At 46.3% G+C, this 21,054-nt stretch overlaps 1 protein-coding gene across 2 annotated transcripts in view; it reads right to left on the bottom strand.

The window, feature by feature from the left end:
* Positions 1-19,883, bottom strand: part of LIMS1 (LIM zinc finger domain containing 1) — a 69,111-nt gene extending 49,228 nt beyond the window's left edge. For both annotated transcript variants that reach the window (XM_088530394.1, XM_088530399.1), the window contains exon 1: positions 19,824-19,883. In XM_088530394.1, coding sequence (XP_088386520.1) covers positions 19,824-19,855 — 32 coding nt within the window. In that variant the 5' untranslated portion in view covers positions 19,856-19,883. The remainder of the gene's footprint in view (positions 1-19,823) is intronic.
* Between the last annotated feature and the right edge of the window lie 1,171 nt (positions 19,884-21,054).

Genomic DNA, 21,054 nt, shown 5'->3' with positions numbered 1-21,054 from the left:
TCCATGCTGCTTCCAGAGTGCCAAATAAAACTCCCTTGAACAAACATGCAGCGATCACATTTTGACTAATACTACCAGTAGTCACTTTGCTCCCAAATTCTTTGGCGCTAGATCAGGAATCTCATTCACAAACACTGTGAAGCAAACAAGGCACCACCTGGCCTCGTTTCATCACCCTGCCTTCCAACAACTCTTTGCAAGTGGAGATCTCTCTGCAATTAGGAAATACTCCGACTTAAAATAGGACACCCCCTCCCCATTCTCACCTCAACTAGCAGGAGTCAATGTAAATTACTTCTCTCCCTCTTCTCCCAGCCATAGTTTTGGCCTGTGAAGACCAGCACATCTACAGCAAATATATATATTTTTTTCATTGAGTCTTGCATCCCCTAAATGTTTTCTCACTGAAGGCATGAGCCTGGATATCACCTGCTCAGACTTGCCTACTTGAGAAAGGGCCATGTGGTCAGGGCTGGTTGACACAGCTGGGGCATAAACACGAGCATGATAAAGCAGTGAAAACCCTCAGAAAAAAATAGCTCATTACAAAGACGGGATTTGTTTAAAGAGCGCTTTACTCAAAACCTAGATTAAGCAGCTCCACAGAACTATGCTACTTGTGGCAATTCTCCACGCTACCTCAGACCTCCTGATTACTGACCAGCTGTAAGATGCAAAACACTTTTTACATTAAAAAGGCATTTAGCACCACCACTAAAGGAATAAATAGAAGGAGTAGAGGCACTGATGGAGGAAAAAACAAGTTATTACATATCAAACCAGTGAAGATGAGCTCAGTGAAAGAGCTTAATTGTTTGGAGGGGGAAATACAGTGACTCATACTTCAAAATTCCAAGTGCTCTCAGTGCAAACTCTCACAAGACACTTACTCAAAGACTCTAAACTACTTTAAGGATTCAGTTAGAGACTCTGTGGGCTTTCAGATTTAAATAACCTACCCAAGAATAACTATTTTGACTATGGGACTTCATTCACATGATTAGCAGGGTCTTAATATTTGAATAAATGGGTGTTTCAATATGAAACAGCCTTAAAGGTTTTTATTAGATACTGTTCAGCATACTTGTATATTGTGCAAGCAACAGTAAGTGTTAGGACATATAAGATGGAAGACTTCTGTGCCTACCGCTTTAGTACTTCACCCACTGTGTAGGTTCTCCTCTCTCCTGCCCCTTCCCCATTATACTGGGAGACACAGACACTGAAGATCACAAAGATTGGTATGCAAGAATTCACCTTCTTCAAGCAGAGGCACATTTGCACAGTTTGGAAATACATGCCACATGCTTTTTGAAGGTCAAAACAGCCTCAGTATTTCTCCTCACAGCCCTTTCTAATCTGCATCTTTCCTGTGTTTCAATGCATTAACCTTAATAACCTCCTCAATCCCTTCAGTTTGGTGGAACTAGGGTCATACATTTGCATCAATCATATTAACTTTTCCACCATCGAAGCAGACTTTGGGTCTCTGCCTACCCTCCCCTCTTTCCTGAGCACCTTTCTCCTCTTCCCGAGTGGGTTATCCCAGTGGGTTATTTTCCCTATCAGTGGTTTTAAAGCAGTGCACTTGAAAGGAGCAAGGCTATGCACAAAGGAGCAGCACAGTGAAGCAGAAGGTTATTCTTTAGAAGATCCTGTCTTTAATGGTGGTTGAAGTCTTCTATTTGACCCCTCAAGCACAAGGCTGAGTAGTGACTGTAGTTCCCACCAGAAAAGGCTACCAGTGCCAGCAGCTATGAAATGGCTTTCCAAGCTCATGCCATCTTCTTTCTTCTCACTGCTGAATAACAGCAAGGGGGCTCCATGCAGCCAAGCAGAACAGCTGTATCGAAAAGCAGTTAAAGTACTGCTCCATTCAAGCTCCATCACCTTAAGTGCTTTCATGCTTATTACTGAATTAGCATTAAAATGAACAAATTCAGTATCATCCCTATTTTTTTTCCCATTTTTTTCAATTTTGCTCGCTCCCCAGGTGACTAACCTCTTCACACGCTGCAGTCCTTCACTGCCCGCCTCCCGTTGCTGTCTACAGCTCTGTCTAGAGCTGGAGCATCTCAGGTACGTGCAGTAGCCACCCTCGAGCTCACCTGTAAGGCAGGGACGTGCTTCTGTGCTCCACGTAGAGCCCGGGAAGGCAGGCAGGGAGGCAGGGCTGCTTCTCGAGGTCAAGGAGAAGGTACAGGGCATCTAATCCCAGCCTGGACTTCAGGCCTGCCCTCACACCCCCTGCTGCCCAGAGCAGAGCTCAGGCAGGAAAACAAAACAAATCCAGAAAGGGAGGAAACGCAAAGCTCTGGAGCAGAGCGCTCAAGTCCAACCCCAGCCGAGATCGCAACCGTCTGCCAGACGGAAGGCCTCTGCCATCTAAGAGCCAGCCTGGTGACACAGCCAGACGAGAGATGTCCGTCAGACTTCTCTTTTCCGTTGTCTACGCGTCGACATGAAGTGCCAGAGAAGCAAATGACTTCCTCTGTCTGCGGCCTCAAGCCCACGCCCCAGCGAGAGCGACTGAGGTGGTAAACCCCAGCGGGGCAAGCTGAGAGTTCACTCAAAACCCAGCCGGCAGCTGGAGGAAGCAGCTCCCAGCTCCTGCAGCTCTATCTGCTCCCGCAGGGCACCGTGGGGCCACACGCAGCATCCCAGGCACCTCCATCCTGCTGAGCCAACCTCCCACCCTTCCTTGTGAGGGGCCCTCCAGCTCCAGAGGGAAAAGCGGTGTCAGGAGGTGGGAGGCATAAACAGGGAGATGTTCCCCCCAAACACCTGGGCACGCTTCTTTCCTTTTTTCTTTTTTTATTACTGTTTTTCTAGAGGCCACGGAGTTGCTGCTCAAGAGGACTCCTCGACCCCGGCGGAGGAGCGGGAACGTCGGGCGGGTGCCTGACTCAGTGACCTGCAGGCGGCGGCGGCAGCTCCCGCCAGCCTCGCGCTGCCGCCTCAGCCTCGGCTGCCGCCTCAGCCTCGGCTGCCAGCCCTGCCCGGAGCTGGCCCCAGCTCGCCACCCTTTAAAGAGGGATATGGACGCACAGGCTGCCCTCCGTTCTCAGGTATGAGCCCACCGTGCGAGGGCACGTAAAGCCATCGCAAAGTGCAACCCGCCAGGTAGAGCATCTCCGGCGTGGGGAGGAGAGGAATGAGAAGAGCTATAACCAAAATTAGTAACAGCACAGACTGCTGTGGAGTAACAGGGTGCGGTATTTCTCAAGATTTGTTTTCTGCTCAAAAATAATTATAAGAGCCTTTCCAGCCACACACCCTCCACGAAGGAATGTGAAAAAGGAGAGTCTGCGCTCACGGGGATTGTAAAAACAGTCGTTAACGAGGATTACACGTATGCGGTGTGTTAGGCATACAAACAGCCAGGTTCAGAAACCACAGTTACAGTCACGTTACAGCCTTAAAACACCTTAGCGGTTACAACGCTGACGCCTAAACGCAGCGCTCATCGGCAGCGGTCTTCTGGAACGCCAGTTCTGCTCTCTGACAACAGGCAGTCCCGATTCCACCTCCATTTACTCTGAACCGCTATAAGAAAAGCGGGTCATAAAACTGGGTGGAATGTCATGCACTCAGAAAGCCTATAAATATCAACTGTTTTTTTCCTGTGACTTCACATGTGAGGTAAGGTACAATCAATTTTATCAGTGTGGAAAATAAGGCAAATGTGGAAGAACTGGGGCAGTACCAGAATTTCTCATCTTTGAATTCAATGCTTATTTTTTCACTTAATCCATTCCTTTTCACCAAGTTACATGTATGGGAGTAAATGAGGCAAATGTTAGCCCCAGAAGGAAAGGTGCTTTAATCTTGGACCTCCATCAAAATTAGCCAAGATTTTTAAGACATCCGTCTTTAAAAAAAAAAAAACAAAATCTGCTTCTTTCAAATTACCATGGTGATGGTTATTCTGAACATAAGAGTTAGCAGAAGAAAACAAAATCTTGTACATAAGTAAGTATTCATTTTGTGCATTAGGGATTCAAAGAAGTTACTTCCAAAACTTCCTTTTTGCTTTCTGTGTGAGACACAGCTGCCAAGTTATTTTGAGCACAGCATATAACTGAATGCCACAGTTTCACCTTTTGCTGCAGCCAGAGCTTTAAGACACACATTTTTGGACTATTTATTGTTTATGCAAAAGCTTTCTCAAAAATATACCAGGCAACTGCAGAAATATGAAAAGACACTGAAAAATGAAAACACAGAACGGAAAAAAGAAGAGGTAAGTAAAAGATGTGATGTTGGCCATGTACTTTAATCTACCCCACATCCTGTCTTCGGTGCTGGGTCCCTGACTGCTGCCCTTTTAAGGCAGTTAAACTCCCTGCTGCTTTTGGAGTTTGCTGGAAAGGGTTTGGGGGATTTGCACAAGATTCTGGCATTGGCAACTCAGGAGGCCCTGGGAAAAGGCAGCCACGGAAAGGGCGACAAAGGCGGCACTAAACGGAGCCCGACACAGTGGTTAGCACTACGTGCTGGAAAAGAAAGCGTAGGAAATTCCAGTAAATGGATTCAAGGCAGTGACACGGCCAGCGAGATGTTGCTATAAAGCCCCGGATACACGTTTGGCAAGAAACAGAAGCAAGAGCAGTGCAAACACCTTCAAAAAGATGCTTGGAGTATTCCCGTTCAGCCTCTGCTGAAATCACTGAGAACAGCTTTAAATGCACAGCAACTGCAAAAAGGGGATTTTAAGACTTTTTTTTTTCCTCCTGTTTCTGGAATCATTACAAAAAACAGCTTTTAAGTTTTGGTTTAAATATTAACTAAAGTGTTACATTCATCCGAAAAAAAATATCTTAAACTAGCAGTTCTCTGATGCTTCCTGTACCTAAATCTGCAAATTAAATCCAATTTCTATGAAGAACATACGCAAGATGGCTCAGCCCACAGTTCCTTTAAATTATGGCCTATTTCCTGACTTTTCAACCTAGAGATGCAAAAAGCTTTTAGAAAAATGAAATTGGTCCCCTGCGCTAACCACCAGTGCCAGGAATAATGGAGCAGCGATCAGATACTGGAAATAAGAGGGAAAAGGGAACGAATCCAAATGAAAATTAAACCTTCCTTGTGGTCAGATCAGCCACAGGCTTTCCAGCTGATTTCCTTTCAACTATGAAAGACACCTTCATTAACACCTTATTTGTATTTGGATAAAGTACAATAGAAATATATTTTAAAAATAAAAAGAATGTATATATACCAACCATGCCAAAGAGCATGTATCGACCCAAAGGAAGGCATTAACATCACTGCTGGGACTCTGCTCTGCAGTCTGAACAGAAAGCCACACGTTTTGATTCAGAGCAGCATCCTTTACTTAAGGAGGAGGCAGCGTCTCTATAATCAGGCCAGCATTAATACAAGCTTAGATTGTTCAAAGGCACCTTCCCAAACAGAAAAAAAAACAGTCCAGTCAAAGTATAACCGAGGATACAAAAACAGAGGGTTTGGAAAAGAGACACCACATAGGAACAACAGAGACTTTTTTCTTTTTCCTTAAGGTGGGAGATGGATGCCCAATTCAAGAGCATCCATTGATGATGCTCTTACAAGCAACACAGCTGGGAAAGGAAAGACTTCCTCTGTTTACTGCTTGTGTTTTTATACTTTCAAATGCTCTCTTTCTCAAACAAACAAAAAAAGTCCATATACTATCCCTGGCTTTGCTCTCTGACCTTCAGCAAGCTACAACCCCTTTGAAGTTCAAGGACACAGTTGATGGGCAGCTGATTTTGTGGGTTCTCAGACTGTATCACAAATGTTGCAGTGACATGACAAAGTACTGCCAAAACCTTACTTCCAACTTACTAATGACTTCCAACTACAAATGACTTACTGTCATTTATTACAAGTAATGGCAGGTGACCTGCTCTGGGATAAAACCTACCAGTGCAATGTTAGCACCAGCTTTCCCACAGCTCAGGAAGCTCTGCACTGCCTGCTCTGTACAGTGCTGGAGACCTATCATTAGCGCCAGTGTGTGGAATGGTAGAACAAATATTCAGCATTAATAGGTGCAAACCCAAGCCTGAGCTACATTTTACCTTGCATGTAATGATCATCATCAACAATGTTTTATTTCAGAAACCGGTATAGGAATTACAGCTGTGCAAATGAAATTTGCTGATATTGAGAATAATTAGAACACAGTGTACCTAAAAATGCTTGCCTGTACGCCTAGGACAACATTTTAAGCCTCAAGGCCACGTACATACACTCTAGAGATTTAAAAGTCTGGATTCGCTGTGTGACCCTTCTGAGTACATCACCATCAAAACTTTCCCCTCAAAAAACAATTCAGAAAACAGCTGACTTGCTTGATGCATGAAACTGGGAACATTTCATGGGCTTTTTTCCCCCGAATTACTGGGGGAGAAGGAAAAAAAAAAAACCACAATACACCAAGCTTTTAAACCTCCCAAGACGACACCACTTTGTTGTGGTCAATCATTTCTCACATTTCCAGAGGACTCTGGAAGAGGCCACATGAGACCCGGAGTCCTTCCAGAAGAGTTGTGAGGGGGATCTCCTGGACTGACACCAAACCCTCCAGCCAACAACACGAGTAAAACAAAAACACATGGACTTGAAGCTGGTCAAGCCATTTTTTGGAAGACCCTCTCCTCGTCTCCTCCTACATCTAAGCATTTCTGCAAAGAGCTGCAATGCCAGGCTTGCAAGAGCTAAGGGAGCTGCCATGCCCAGAGACTAGAGCTGCGACCGACCCAAGCGCAGAGGGCAGGATGAACCAAGCCACTTCCCCACCCCGGTCCTGCTCCTGCTGAGGGCAGCACAGCCAAAAATCAAGCCTGAGAGCAGGGTGACCTTTCTAAAGAGCCCTTGGAGCAGAGCTGCTCTGCTCGGCTTGCAGCTCATGTCATGTTTTTAGTGGTCATTGTGATCTCCCACGCCTGCCTTTGGGAATGCTGTAACTGCAGCACTGCGAGGCAGGAGAGCCCTGGGAGATACATTTTCTCTGGGCCCGCCTTCCTGAAGCTGAGGCTTTAGTGCACAGCCAGCAACATCCAAGTACTGCAGGCAGCTGTTTAATAGCACACACAGCTGCCACCGTTCTGCTGCCGAGTCCTCTGTCCTAGCAGGGCCTTGCAGCTATCCCTTCATACACACACGTATTTATGTTACGCTCTATCAATTACGTAGGTTCTGCTGAGTAGCCAGAACCGGCGCACATCACTCGGCTGAAATCACCCGCCTTGCCTAAGTTCATAAGAAACACAAACACAGCACACATGCAAATCACAGTTTCAGCAACTTACCGGCTAAATCATTATGGTTGTCTGGAATCAAACTTGGTTAATGGGGGAGTAGGAGATGATGCCAAATGAACAGAAATGGTATTTTTAATCACTAAACCACAATGTGCTCCTCAGGCCACTGCAAAGTACTGGTATAATGTGAAGTAGCACAAGAAATGTTGAACAAGCAGTTCAAATAAACCAGGCATCTTAGCAACCACAGTGAGAGACATTACAACTATTAGTGTTTCTTCTCTGCTTCTTCCTCTCCTCTCTTGCCTGCAGAAGTGCCTTGCCACAGACGTTGCTTCTGCTCGGGGGATTCAAGGCACGGGACTGCAGTCACCTTGGCCGAGCTGATGTTGGAGTGCAGTCCTCCTGGTGCATGCCCATCACTTACTCAGCAGTGCTACAAAGCCCAGCCAACACCTCTCTCCTGCCTTCCCTTTCTTGGGCTGCTGTTTTGGCTTAAGTTTTAACTACTGCAAAACACCACCAGTTTGCAGCACCATCCTAGCTTAATTTTCCTCCTACTGGCATTTTAATGCTCTCCTGTATGAAAACGAAACAAAACTGTCAATTGGGAGGCAATCTTCTGAGCAAGCAGATCGCACTGAGTAACTTTTAGCAGTCCACGGCTCTGAATTTTCACTTTCCTTCTCATACTCCACTTCGCATGACAGTTTGCCAAACCACGCAAACTCAATCACGCTAACAAAACTATGTTGTCAAGATCTGTTTAGAAAATGGCACGAGTAAAGCCAAGGGGTCACACTGTGAAACAAATGTTTCCTTAATCGAACTCAGACCTTATGTATGAAAGAAGCTAAAATGGCCCTACTGACTATAAGCAAGACAAAAAATATACGAGATATTAGCATGTGTTCTGGTTAGTTTAGCCATTTACATTCCATTTATGGGTAGTTGCAGCTAAATCAAGTGCCACTGAACAGACCTACAAAATTTGGGTTGGCTTCAATGCGATTCGGAACTGCTGATGAACAGCACAGAACTGGTTAATCTCTCTAACTACTAGCGTTTGCACGTGTTATCAGAAACACTAAGCAACAAGGGATCAAACAGGGCTTGAGGTATTTCTATGTGCTTGGAAACATGCCCAAGATAACCATTATACTGATATAGTAATCTCTATTTATACAGAACTGTATAGAAAATATACATGCATTTTAGAGGAACTGTCACAAAACTCTACCGATCTATTTTCACTGAAGATAACAACACACTGCCTACGGATTATAAAGGAAGTTGATTCTGAATCATGGAAAAATCACCTGTGTAACGGCAATAATTTCAACCTCTATTATAGAAGCTGGTAGCGAGATAAGGCAGAATAAGCATTTTCAAGCAAGAGATTTTTTGTTTCTTTCTATTCCCCAGAACAGAAAGCCAGATCCTAAATTCTAAAGCTCTCACCTGACTTAAAAGCTACGGAAATGACAGCAGCGAAATGGATGACACAGTAACGCCAGCGCACAGGCGTGTTCGCACATGGTTTTGTGCCGAGGCAAATTTCGATTCATTCCCAACGGGCAGGTCTCAAGTCTGCAAATTACGGGAGGCAGGGAGACAAAAGTGACATACTTAACATTTCTAGAGTTTTCAAAGAGGGAGGGGGGAGTTGCCTTTGAGCAAAAAAACATGTTCTCCGGGTATCTCCAGGTTCACTGCGCCCAAATTTTAAAATCAGCCTTTGCAAAGGCTGATCTGATTTAAAAACAAATAGGATCATAGAATCATTATGATTTGAAAAGACTTTCAAATCATCGAATCCAACCATTGGAGGTCCACCTTGCTTCCCTGTGGACACGGAAATGCAAACAAACCCTTTTGAATCAATCTCAGGCCATTTTAACTTTGAGCAGTGGACATATTTCCTCCCCTAGAGGAAACACTTCTGTCTTCCTAGAAGACACTTTTATACCTCTGGGGACACGTGCGGCAATTTAACCTTTATTCTCACTGGGTTCCTGGTCTCACATTCCTGAGGACGCAGCCGGAGGGGTGACTCATAACGCGACTTTGTACGGCAAGCTCCAGAGGGAAGCAAGCAGTAGCATGTTGGTCACTTAGCCAGAAATGACCTCAGCTTGGCTGCTTCTAACTGGTGAATAAGCAAAAAAATTCCTGATTTTAGCTGCAGTTTCCTGTCTTCTTTCCCCCACCCTGCCACACGTTATTAATGAGATTAGTTAATCACATGGCTTCGCGCCCCTGTGCTGAAGGGGAAAATGAAGGTGCTGCTGCCGTTCAGCCTGAGGAAGCATCAACGCTGTCTTCTGCAAAGGCAAAGCGCTAGCGGATAAACGTGTGCATTACCGAAGCAAAGCGACAGGACACATCTGAGCTATCAAAAAATTCATTTGCTACCTCCCCGATTAGATTTTTACCACAAAAATAAAAGGATTGAGGAAAGACAGAAAGGTATCCTCACCGGGCAGAGTTTTGCAGATAGGTTTGTGCAATCACACGGCCTCACGCCTGCAATTCCCCGGGCGCTGTCGCTGTTCTGCCTCCCTCCAGCTCTCCTTGTGGAGAGCAAAGGGGCCGCCTCGGCTTGCTCAGCGCCTCCTGCAACGCCTGGCGGGAGGGTTCGGAAAGTCACAGCTATCATATCCACCAAGAACCCACTTTCCACCCCTCCTCTCGCCAGATTTATAATGCCACGGGCTTCTATTACAACCCTGGCAGCAGCATCCTGCCAAGAGACTGCTGTAGTTTTCCAACATTAAGGAAAAACAAACGCCCGCGATGGCAATTTGTGAGGGCAACAGGCAGAAGTAAAGCACAGCTTAGCACACTTTTGAGGCAAAACCATCATCTACTCAGGCTTAATGTGTTATTAATTCTTTCTGATGTATTTCTTATTTCAGAAGAAGGATTCAAGTAAAGGCATCCTGTATTTATTTATATACCTGGCCAGTAAATTGCTAGTAGTATTTTGGAGACAACGTCCTACTGCAACACCTACTTGTATACACTGAACTGAGACTTCGTTATAGAATAATTTCTGGTACAATCACTTAAGAAAAATCTGCATTTTCTTCCATGACACAGTTTGTGCCTGCTTGAATGGTTTGAATAATACACTTCAAATAAAGAGATAACTATATCTTGTAAAGATTCTACTCTTTTTTTTTTTAAGATTTGATGCAGTTTAACATCCATGCCAGTCACAGATAATAGAAGGGAATGTAGGCAGGAAATGTGATGTTCTAACTATGCACTTGAACTCTTGGCTCCAAAGAAATGAAAATTTAAGCTCATAATTTCGCCTCATAGAAGTTTTGAAGACTTTAAGTGTTCTGAGTGATTAGAACTATAGAGTGTTCACACTAAAGAAATTAATCCAATTATTTTCTTGTAAATATACTGCACTACTTAATTTCAATTTAAATGGAGAGGTCAATTCTGTATATTTTTAATGTCCATTTCAAGGGAAGAATATCTGAGACTATGAGCTACTCATCTTCCCTAATTTCTCTTTGTATCATAAGAAAAAAGCAAATGAAAAATTTTTCAATAAATGCAATTATGCCAACAACTTCACAGCATTTATAGTCAAGCACTAACGGGACCTTACGCACTACAATTTGAAATACCAGATATTGGCATGAACACTTTTGATTTCTTGAAGGTTAGATCATATTTCCACGATATAAAGGAGAACATGTGACAAACTATGAATTTTCTTCCAATCAATTCAGACAGACCTTGCCACATCCTCAAGACCAGCTACAAGAATGCTATTATTTAAACTACATAGTGCATAACTTTTTCAAAGTTTGATGGAAGATCTCTTCAGATAGAACTATGGCCCTGATCATTTTGCAAACGCTTTTGCAATAAAAGGGGTAAATGATGTGTCAGATGTCCTTGATTCAGTTTTTGCATTAAATTCTCTCACTACCACAATGGCGAATACTGGCAAACGGCTGCAGCACAAACTGAGCATGGAACGTTACTCAACACGTGAGAAAATAAAAAATCCGCTGCTTGGCATCAGCACCATCGCGCTCCCCAATGCCCACACGCGTGTGACAACAAAAGACGATTTCCAGAATTTCCACCGGCTTCGTTCTTTCTTTTGGAGCAGCCGATGCTACCAACACAACCTACTGCAGCGCTCGCCGCTAGACCAGCAGCGGCTCCGCTGGGCACTCAGTGACTTCCAGCCCCTCAGTCCTCCCTGCAATTTTCCCCCTGCAGGGTCTGGTGAGTGTTTCTGTGCATGCAGGGAAATAACTTTTAACTGTTCAAGGGCTTTGGGCAAATGCACCGTGTTAATCAAACCACACCACAGCCACTCAAGAACATCAGAGTCCATCAGCCAAAACGATCAAAGCCATTTTACCTCAGATGCCAGAAAAAGGGCGTTTCACACTTCTTCCTGCTCTGAGATCCTGTTCATCCTGAAGCTTCTCTAACAGGACAACAACATTGTGTAACAGCATTAAATTCCTTGAAGGTCTATCTTAAAAGTTCACACACACACACACACACAAAAAGCGGCAGCTGAGCAGAAAGCTCTGTCAGGACATCTGAGCAGCAACGGAAGATTCCTGTTCCTGGTTCCTTTCTCATTGTATCGAGCCCTAGAAGTTTTCCCAAAGGTAATGCCAAGGATCTTAACTGTTCCGTTTACTCTTCTCTGCGTGGTAATGATAAAAATATTGATTTCCACATTTATGACTCGGATTCAGTTAAACATAAGAGATTGAAATTATTTCCCCTTGTGTTACATTAGCAGAGCAATCACGAGCACGAAAAGTCCTCCCCACATCAAAACTGATGGCGCTTGAAATAGCACTCTATTTTTTAATGTGCTTTTTGAAATGAAGCTCCCACCCTTCAATCAATTCAATACAATCCCGTCTCAACCCTCCCCTTGAAAACATTTCAGGCTGGAAAAGGCCTGGGCTTGAACAGCAGCAACCTGCTGGGCTCGGAACTGAGCGCGCGGCCTTCCCTGCAGAGCAGCCCTGCAGGGTTTAACCCAGCTCTTCAAACACTCCTCACCACCAGGAGCTGATGCAGAAGCTCCTTGACTCTCTTCAGGTCCAGCTCAAGTAGGCAGGGCTGGGTGCCCAGGCTGAAAGTGCAGCTTTTCCATGGGGTCTTACCCAAAGACTGGAGACTTAGGACTTTGTCCCTTCGCCGTACACGGCCACCAGAAATACGTTATCATTCCTTCGCTGTTTCATCTGGCTGCAAAGTTAGTCGCACGAAGCGCATCCCTACGGCCCTGTGCTCCGAGAGCAAACACGAATATCCGACAGCGTGGTGCTCCGGCCCTAGGACACCGAGCGTAACGTGTAATTCAACGGGAGGCGCCACGCGAGCCGGGTGCCCAGGGAAGAGGGGAGCCTTTTCTCTTTGAAAAGGAGAAGTCGTAACTGCTATGAATTATAACAGAAGGGGATTCATTCCACCGCAGTAAATCCAAGAGTTTTCCCCTAGGGATTGTCTTGGCTCAAGATGTTCTTTTTTTTTTTCTTTATTTTCTTTCCTGAAGCCCTTATTCAGACTTTGAATGAACAGCAAATAAGCCAAAACAATAAGCCCCACAGTTCTTTGGGTTATTTTAAACAATACGTCAATTTCTTTATATATAATTGCGTATACATAAAAAAAATCATACTACTGCATACAAACATGCATGGCAAATGAGCATACTAAGGAGGCAAAAAGGGGTAGACTTCTTCAGAAAGATAAGCAATTTTCCAAGTAAAATCCCTGAGGATCATACTAATACAATTACTTCAACCAGCAAGACTTTTTAAAAAAATAAAAATAAAAAATCCTACTATAATCCACTAGCAAGGAAAGATCAAAGGGAACTTGCAGGCAAGCCAGGAAACAATCAAAACTTTTAGTCACCAAGAGGTTCCTTATCAGAGCCATAAACTCAACTGAGTTGCAGTGGGAAACGCAAGAGGAAAAGCAACCCTGAATATTCACAAGGGATTTTCATTCCCACCCTCATGCAGTTCATACAATTACTCTGACCTCTGTGTAGCAACCCACACTCTCGCTTTGGGGGCGGAAAGGATGGCCCAGGGACCCGAGCAGAAAACTGCTATTAATCCCAAGTGCAGGACGCCCCGGATGTGGCGTTGCTCCCCCGTGACATTACGCAGACCATGGACAAGGTTGAGCTGCTGGGTCTTGGCGAGGCAGAGCCAGTGCCACTGAGGACCAGGCACCTCGGGACACGACGCTGGATGGCCGGACACAGATGAAAGTTTGGGGAATGACCGTGGGGCTGCACATCTGCTGGGCTAGTGAGCGACCATCCCTGGCCAGGGGACACACGTGCTGCCCACGTGTCAGCAAAAAATTGAGGGAAAATTGCCCTCTGGACAGGGAGAACCTGCTGTGGGTGACAGGGCCGCTCAGGGGCTGAAGGAACTCTGCTCGAGCCGCACACCCCCCAACACCATCTCCTGCTCTACCTCGTTACCCAAAACCACCGGTAACAACCCACTGGCCACTGTGGCGCAGCCTCTGCCCAAGGAAGATGGGTCAAGTTTGTGCTTGGTGGACACAAGCCTGAGCGGCCTTCAGGACCTCCTGAAGCCCCATGGCCATGCAAGGAAGCCCCTCTGGAGACTCCTCCTGAGGGAGAAGTCCATCGCCCTGGGGGAGGAGACAACAACCACCCCCGCTGCCGCCTGCTGATGGGCCACGAGCAGCCTCCTCATCTGCTGCTCTCCTGCCGCTTTCCCTGAACAGCCACGGGTGGAAATCTTTTTTCTCCCTCGCTGCATGCAGAAGCAAAACATTTCAGCCTACAGTTAAACTAAACAGCTTTTCTTCCTCTGTTGGAACCAGGTCTCACGGCCCCCGTGTGACCCCGGTGGGAGGACAGTGCGGAGGCGGCCGCGCGGCCGCCGCTCACCCCGAGCGCCACAACAGCCGATTGTGCGTCAGGCTCGGAACCGCGGGGATGGGGAGATGGGGACAACCCTCTCCAATGACTTCCTTTCATCTTCAAAAAAAAAAAAAAAAAAAAAAAAAGGCTACTGTTTTTATTCCTAATTTAGGAAATTTTACCAATTTTACCAATTTTGCTCACTTTTTTTTTTTTCAAATACACTTGGCCAATGCTAAACAACTACATATTTGGATGCAACTGATATTAAACAACAGCTTTGATGAGTAAATTTTTGAGGGGAAAAAAGGGAAATTCTCACTTTCTTTTGAAGGCTTTACTTGAATTTGTTTGTACATTCCATATGTTATCCGCATATTTCCCTAGAGTTTTCCAGGCAGCAATACACATATCCTTGTAATGGAAGAAGCACAGGAAACTCTGGAAACATCCAGCTGTGCACAAGCATTTAAAGCTCAGATCCCTAATGCAGAAAGAGAACTTCCCTGAAACAAACATCTCCAGATGTTCTAACATATTTAGATATATAACTATATGTATGTGTGTATATATATACAAAAAATGTGACTAAGCCATGAAAAGCCAAAAGAATGTTCTCATTTCCTGAAGCGGGCCAACAGAAAGGAAAAAATGTGAACGAAGTACAAAGATTTCAGAAGTCAGATTTTTCTTAACAACAGTCGCTTCAGAATTACCCACTTCAACTCCTTTCTAATGTAACCAGAACATTGCCCATGTCTTGCAATTGGCATATACATATAAGAGGAAGAAAAAGCACAGAAGGGGAGGGAGAATATTTTTTTTCTAGGATGTTTAATAACATGACAGTGATTGAGAGAAACACCTCACACTCACTTTTGCTTTGAAAAAGCAGCCATGTGAGCTAACAGCTGCCTGTCCCACCTGTCTGTCTCTATACATAACCCGTAAGATCTCCAGGACAGAGCTCCTACTACTCCTTTCCTTGTTTTTTTGGGTTTTTTTTTTTTTTCCTTGCAATAGTACCAGAGTGCTGCAGAAAATAACACTCTAATACCAAGAGCCTTCAGTTCCTCGGACACCGGAAAGCAGCGGATTCAGCACATTCAGAACATTTTTTATGAAGTCACGAAATGCCAACCGATGCGGCGCACGTTGCAGCAGGCGCAGTTGTGCTGCTGCTCTTCACAGCCTGCATGTCACGGGGCAGGAAAGGGGGTCTCCTTCCTGCGAACCCTCTGAGGTTGAGTTGGCGCGAGCCAGTTGTGTGACAGCAGTGATGGAACCATGATGGGAGGCGCTTCCCCATTGCGATGGGGCTTTTTGAACCATCTACCAGTAGCAGACGCCTCTTTCAGAGCTTGGAGGCAGCCCAGTCCCACTAGGGATGTTCAAACGCAGCCTCCGTTCTGGGTCCAGACCACAAACAAACATTGGTTGGTCCTCTTCGACCCCAAACCTCCTCATAGGAATCCCATATTTAACATCATTCTCCAAAGCCATGGTTACGTGGTCTGGCCAAACCAGCATAACTCCATGTTTCCAATGAAACGGGTATTTCCACCTTCTTTTTGTGCCTCCCCTTCTCGCATCACCACCACGTATAAGCTCAGGAAGCTGGTCCCAGTTCTAACTCCCTGCACCTACCTACCCAGCCTGCGGCATCCAGCCGGAGCAGTTCCCGCACCGGCTGCCCATGCAGCCCCGCCAGCACGGATGCGGGCACGAGGGATGGGGAAGGGGCAGACCCGCGCTCTGCCCCACCTCACCGCGGCCTCGGCGAGGACGAGCGGCCCCGGTGCAGCAGCTGGTCGTGGGGACGGTCTCTCCTGCTTCCCGAAACGGGGCAGACCTGGCTCTGGGAAACGGGGCCCTGCGGAGTGAATCGCAGCTCATTTACCAGCAGGCCTGGGTAAAAATAAATTACTTAATCAAGTACGAATGCTGGTCATAAATTGACTCCAGTCTTTTTCCATGTTTCACAAAGGCGGCTGCTCTCTCTGCCACAAAACACAACCTACTCCGCCATCAGTGCACGGTTCTCATCTGCAAAGCTGCAAACCTAAATATGAACCTACGTATTTGCAGCCCCTCGCAATGAAGAGCTGGCTAAAACAAGAGCATTTTGCAAGCAGAGGCTGCCGTGCTGGTCCAGCTCCGAGGCTGCACGGACCCTGCTCCTTGCCGCGCCGCCTGGCAGGCTCCCCGGCGTGCCGTGCCAAACTGTATTTTTCATTCCCAAATTAGGGGCCGAGCACGCCAGCAGAAACAAAGCGAGGGCTCTTGGCCGCTACCCCTCCAGGAGGCAGGGTAGAACCTCTCCTTACTGCTCGGGCCACCCAGGAAACACTCATAAAATCACTGGACTGTCTTAGAGATGCAGATTATCCGCAGCAGCTTTCCATCCACAACATCAACGGTAAACCCAAAGATTTCGACTCTCCTGTTCCCATCAGTTTCACCAATCAGAAGTCCATGTATACGGGCGTTCTCAGCGCTTCAGCTGTTTGATGCCAGCAGCGATCGACACAACCCAAATCCAACCAAGCAGCACGTTGATTTAACATCCATCTCCTTAGCAAATGCCGTAGTGGTGCCTGGTGTTTTTTTCAGGTGGTAAAAAGTGATGAAGAAAGGATTCAAAGGATTTAAAATGTAAGAAAAAACAACATGGAAGATGCAGAGCATAGAACTTCACCCAGAGTGATAGCCCTGTTGTAACACTATTTCCACATGTTGCAGAAAGCAATAAGGATTTACGCTCAGGCACCTCTGTAATACACATAAACATGCCAGTTAGGCACTTCTTAGTGCAGCAGGAACAAGTTTGCAGACTTGGCCTAGTAGTAGTTCACTTGGTTCACTTGGCCTAGTAGCAGTTTGTCACTAGCCCATGCACCAACTCTGCCCAGCAACATCTCCAGTCGGTGAGACAAATTTGATTAAACTCTTTTACATAAAGAGTTGTAGAGGTACACAAAATCAGCCAGGCAAATTACAATACCTCGACTGTTTTCACAGACAGATCTTTCCTGTCTGTCTTTAAAAAAAAAAATGCTAGCAAGCAATTTCATGAAGATTTTTACACTTCAGAGAAAGGAAATGCTGAAATAGCTGAAAGGAATGTCCCAGTTTAAAAAAAAAAAAAGAAAGTGTTTGGTTCCATCCCATGTTTTGTTTTCCCTCATTTTCAAGTTGAATTAAGGAATCCTGTCCTTTCAGCCCTTTAATGCACATTTCTGCCTCCACGCCAGGGCTTCTCTCGTCCTAGCTGCAACTGTGAGGCCCACTGTAACAGACCACTAAAGTTACAAGAGCAAAAGACCACGTACACGGAGGCTGGATTGTGCATACTGTGGCAGCTTGCACAATATAGGCCGTCGGCTATCACAACATAACTGTCATTTCGATTTTCCTGGTCAGCAGCACTTGCCACAACGGAAAGACCTTACCTAAGTAACTTTCTCCCCGACAATCAAGCTGCTTTTAACACAGAAAATATTCAGAGTGTCCCTGCACTGAAAAATATTATGAGACTGCATTAACTATGGAGAAGGAAACCTTCAAGTGGATTTGGAATAGAACAAAATGCAGACGAACCAGGATATCTAATGCGATGCGCTCAGCGCGAAACCGCAACGGGGAGAGCTGCAAAGCTTGCCTTAAGTGCTTTGGTAATAAATATTGTATTGCGGCTTGAAAAAGAGTGTGTTAACTATGCACGTTATCCTCAGCACATTATGGGCCATTAGTGGCTCCCTGGCACTAACCTACCGAGCCAGGTCTGAGAGAGACCTACCTGTGGGTCACAACTGCAATTTTACTGCAGTATCACACATAGCTTATTTATGGAGTCCCTCATCAATGCATTCAAAAGCGAAGGCTGTAAGGTACTTGCAGTTTTCAGCTTCACAGTCTACTTTATAGTGGAGCTGGATCTATAAAGCAAATGAATCTCTATACCTTTTTTTTTTTTTTAAATACAGTTATGCTTCAAATAGAGAGAGGCTCTCTTTGGTCAGTATTTTATTACATGGTGGCCTGTATTTACTGCTACTTAAGACAATAAATGCCCTGAACTGCAAACTAGTATGTTCCACTGAATGCTCTGAGAAAACGCCTGGAAAAAAAAATGGTCAAAAAACCTCCACAATTTGTGGTTCCTTCTTCTTTCCCCCCTGCCCTCAACAAATTGTGCACTCTCAACCCAAACATCACACAACTGCATCTCACATTCAGATGCTGAAATCTGCGTTCTTTTGATTCAATTTGAGGACATTCATATAATGAATAAACATTACACCAGCTAGCCACCAGCATCTCCAAGCACAGTCAGCAATCCTAAGCTGCAAGCAAGGTAGTGGCCACAATCAGTTAAGAAACGCTCCATAAAGTGGAGTTATATATACACACACACACCTATTTCAGAGCAAACAGTCCTCAGAACAAGGAAGCCTCCAGTGGGCATACCTGCCCGCCAGATGTCTGACCCCAAGCCACGTACAGAATGTGGACAGAGACCTCAGATCATGCTTTTTTCTTTTCTTTCTCTTCCCTCAAACTCAGATTATGTTACCTCCCTAAATTAGAACAGAAAGGCAGGACTGCTGAAATCTCTCGGGAGTTTCAGCATGTGGAAGCTCTTGAGATCAGCTTTGTATTTGTTTAAAAAGCTGTTTTGAATGAAATATTTACAGTTCTAGTGTATTTTTCTTCCAGAAGAGCCAAAACAAGAAAATGCCCCCATTTTGAATCTCCTCCCCATTCCCATCCTACCAAATCCGAAACCTACTTTGCACAAACCATGTCCCTTAGCCTTGCTTGGATCACGACGAGCTAGGATGGTCTGCAGAAAACCCCCTGTGCCAGCAGCCCTCCCCAGCAGCTCTCCCTGCAGGAACTGCCTCAGCAAACCCGCGCCTCAGAGACAAACCGTCTTTTTTTATTACTTTGCACTAGCCAAAGCTAGCAGGGTGCACCCGCCGAGCTCCTGTGCCTTCTCCCCCGTCGCTACCCGGTGCTGCCCCACATGCTGGCAAGGGAGGCAGCTCGACGCGCCGCGGGGCCGCCGGCCGAAGCGGTACCGCCGCAGCCCCGTTCAGCCCGGCTGTGGCTGCCGTAGGTTTTCTCTAAAGGTGTGTCCGGTGTTGGAAGAAAAACAAGCAGTGGGAATGAGCCCTGGGGAAGATAAGGTGGCCGGTCCCTAGTCCAAAGCCTGGCGCCCGCGGCTGCTCCCAACCTGCGGGCCCAGCCTGGGATCAGGCGCTTCCCCTTCCTTCACCCCCTTGGATTTCAGCATAGTAGCCCTACAAAGTGCTTTAGTTTGGAATCCTTCTTCCCAAGAAACATCTGAAACGCAGGACGTGCAGCGTGGCAGCCTCGCTTTTCTGCAGCTCATCCCTGCTAAACTTTCCAAGACGCGGCTGCAAGGATGCACATCGCGTTACACAGGCTGAGCTCACCCCGCGCGCGTCCGGAGCTTCCAACCAACCTCCCCCTCGGGACAGGCGCTTCTGAACGCCAGGAGCACCGAGCCCATCCCCGCGCCAAGCTCCAAACGCGGCTTCTAAAGAAAACTTCCCGCGGAAAACGCACCGAGACGCCGCGTTCCCGGGGCGGCCGCGCGGGAGGCGGCCCCGGGCCCTTCCTACCTGTTGGTCATGCCCGCCGCCACCCCCAGCATCCCGCCGCCCTCCTTCCTCCCGCCGCGACCAGGAGGAGGAGGAGGAGGAGCCGGCGCGGCCGTAATGGCGCCAGCGCCGCCCCGCGCGGCCCGCCCCGGAGCCGGAGCCGGCCCAGGAGCGGGCTGCGAGCAGGATCCCCCGCTCCTCCTCCTCTCTTCGCTTTCTTTTCTATTTTGTCCTTTTCTTCTCCCTTTTCTTTCTTTCTTTCTTCTTATTGGTCTTTCTTACTTTCTTTTTCTCTCTCTTTTTTTTTTTCCCTTTGCCTTCCTCCTCGGCACTCACCCCAAGGGAGAGGCCTCGCTCGTGGACTTTAGGAATCCGTTCCTGGGGCAGCTCACAGGGAGTGGGCATGGCAGGGGAGCCAGGCACCCCTCACTACCAGTAAGACACTCAGTGGCCTTTTCCAGAAGCAAAGGTTCCTGTTAGAACAATTCCTTTTTTTTTTTCTTTTCTTTTTTTTTTTCTCTTTTTCACTATTTCTTATATGCGGTTTCATGATACTCCCCACAATAGGGCCATTGTCTTGCCGGCAATAGAGCTATTGCCTTATCCAGAGGCACCAAGTATATCTCAGTGAGTATTTGTTAGAGCAAAATTCTCTTTTTATCAAGGTTATTTTTAACCACCATGCGGAGAAGGGCTTGCACCTTGCTCAAGCTGAGCTGGCTTCTTCGGAAATCAGGTAATAGCAGTAAGTGGCCTTCGGAGCTGCCCAACCTAAAGGCGCAGGCCCTGCTTTACTGCGACTGAGAGAACCTCATTTGAAACCACTGAAGTTTCAGAAAACAATGAGCAAATTAAACCAGTCTGTTGTAAAAGAAACACAGGATAACTAAGCTATTTGTATCATCATCCATTAGGAAGTGGTATGATGAAATGAAAAGCCAGTAATATTAGGTTGCCAGGATTAGCGAGACCTCTCGGAGGAGAAGCCAGCTGGGGAAAACACGAGGCAGGTGAAAACCAATGCAGGAGGGTAGAAATGAGGGTTCCCATAACTTGACCAAGACATACATGAAGTGCAGCTGTTCCAACATCCCTTGTCAACCAGGAAAAGCATCCAGGGGCTCTGGGTGACTCCCTGGAGAGGTCTGACAGCCATGCGATGGGCTTGGAGCCAAACATGGCAAAATATCTGAATCGCGGGGACTGCGTTTCTGTACAAAGAGCAAAATAAGCTGTCTGGCTTGGAAAAGGA

The sequence above is a fragment of the Tinamus guttatus genome, unplaced genomic scaffold (assembly GCF_059628265.1).
Source record: "Tinamus guttatus ecotype Peru unplaced genomic scaffold, ASM5962826v1 Tinamus_guttatus_pri_ptg000030l, whole genome shotgun sequence".
NCBI classification, from domain to species: domain Eukaryota; kingdom Metazoa; phylum Chordata; class Aves; order Tinamiformes; family Tinamidae; genus Tinamus; species Tinamus guttatus.
Note: the sequence above shows the minus strand (reverse complement) of the source record. Positions and strands in the feature narration are given on the sequence as shown.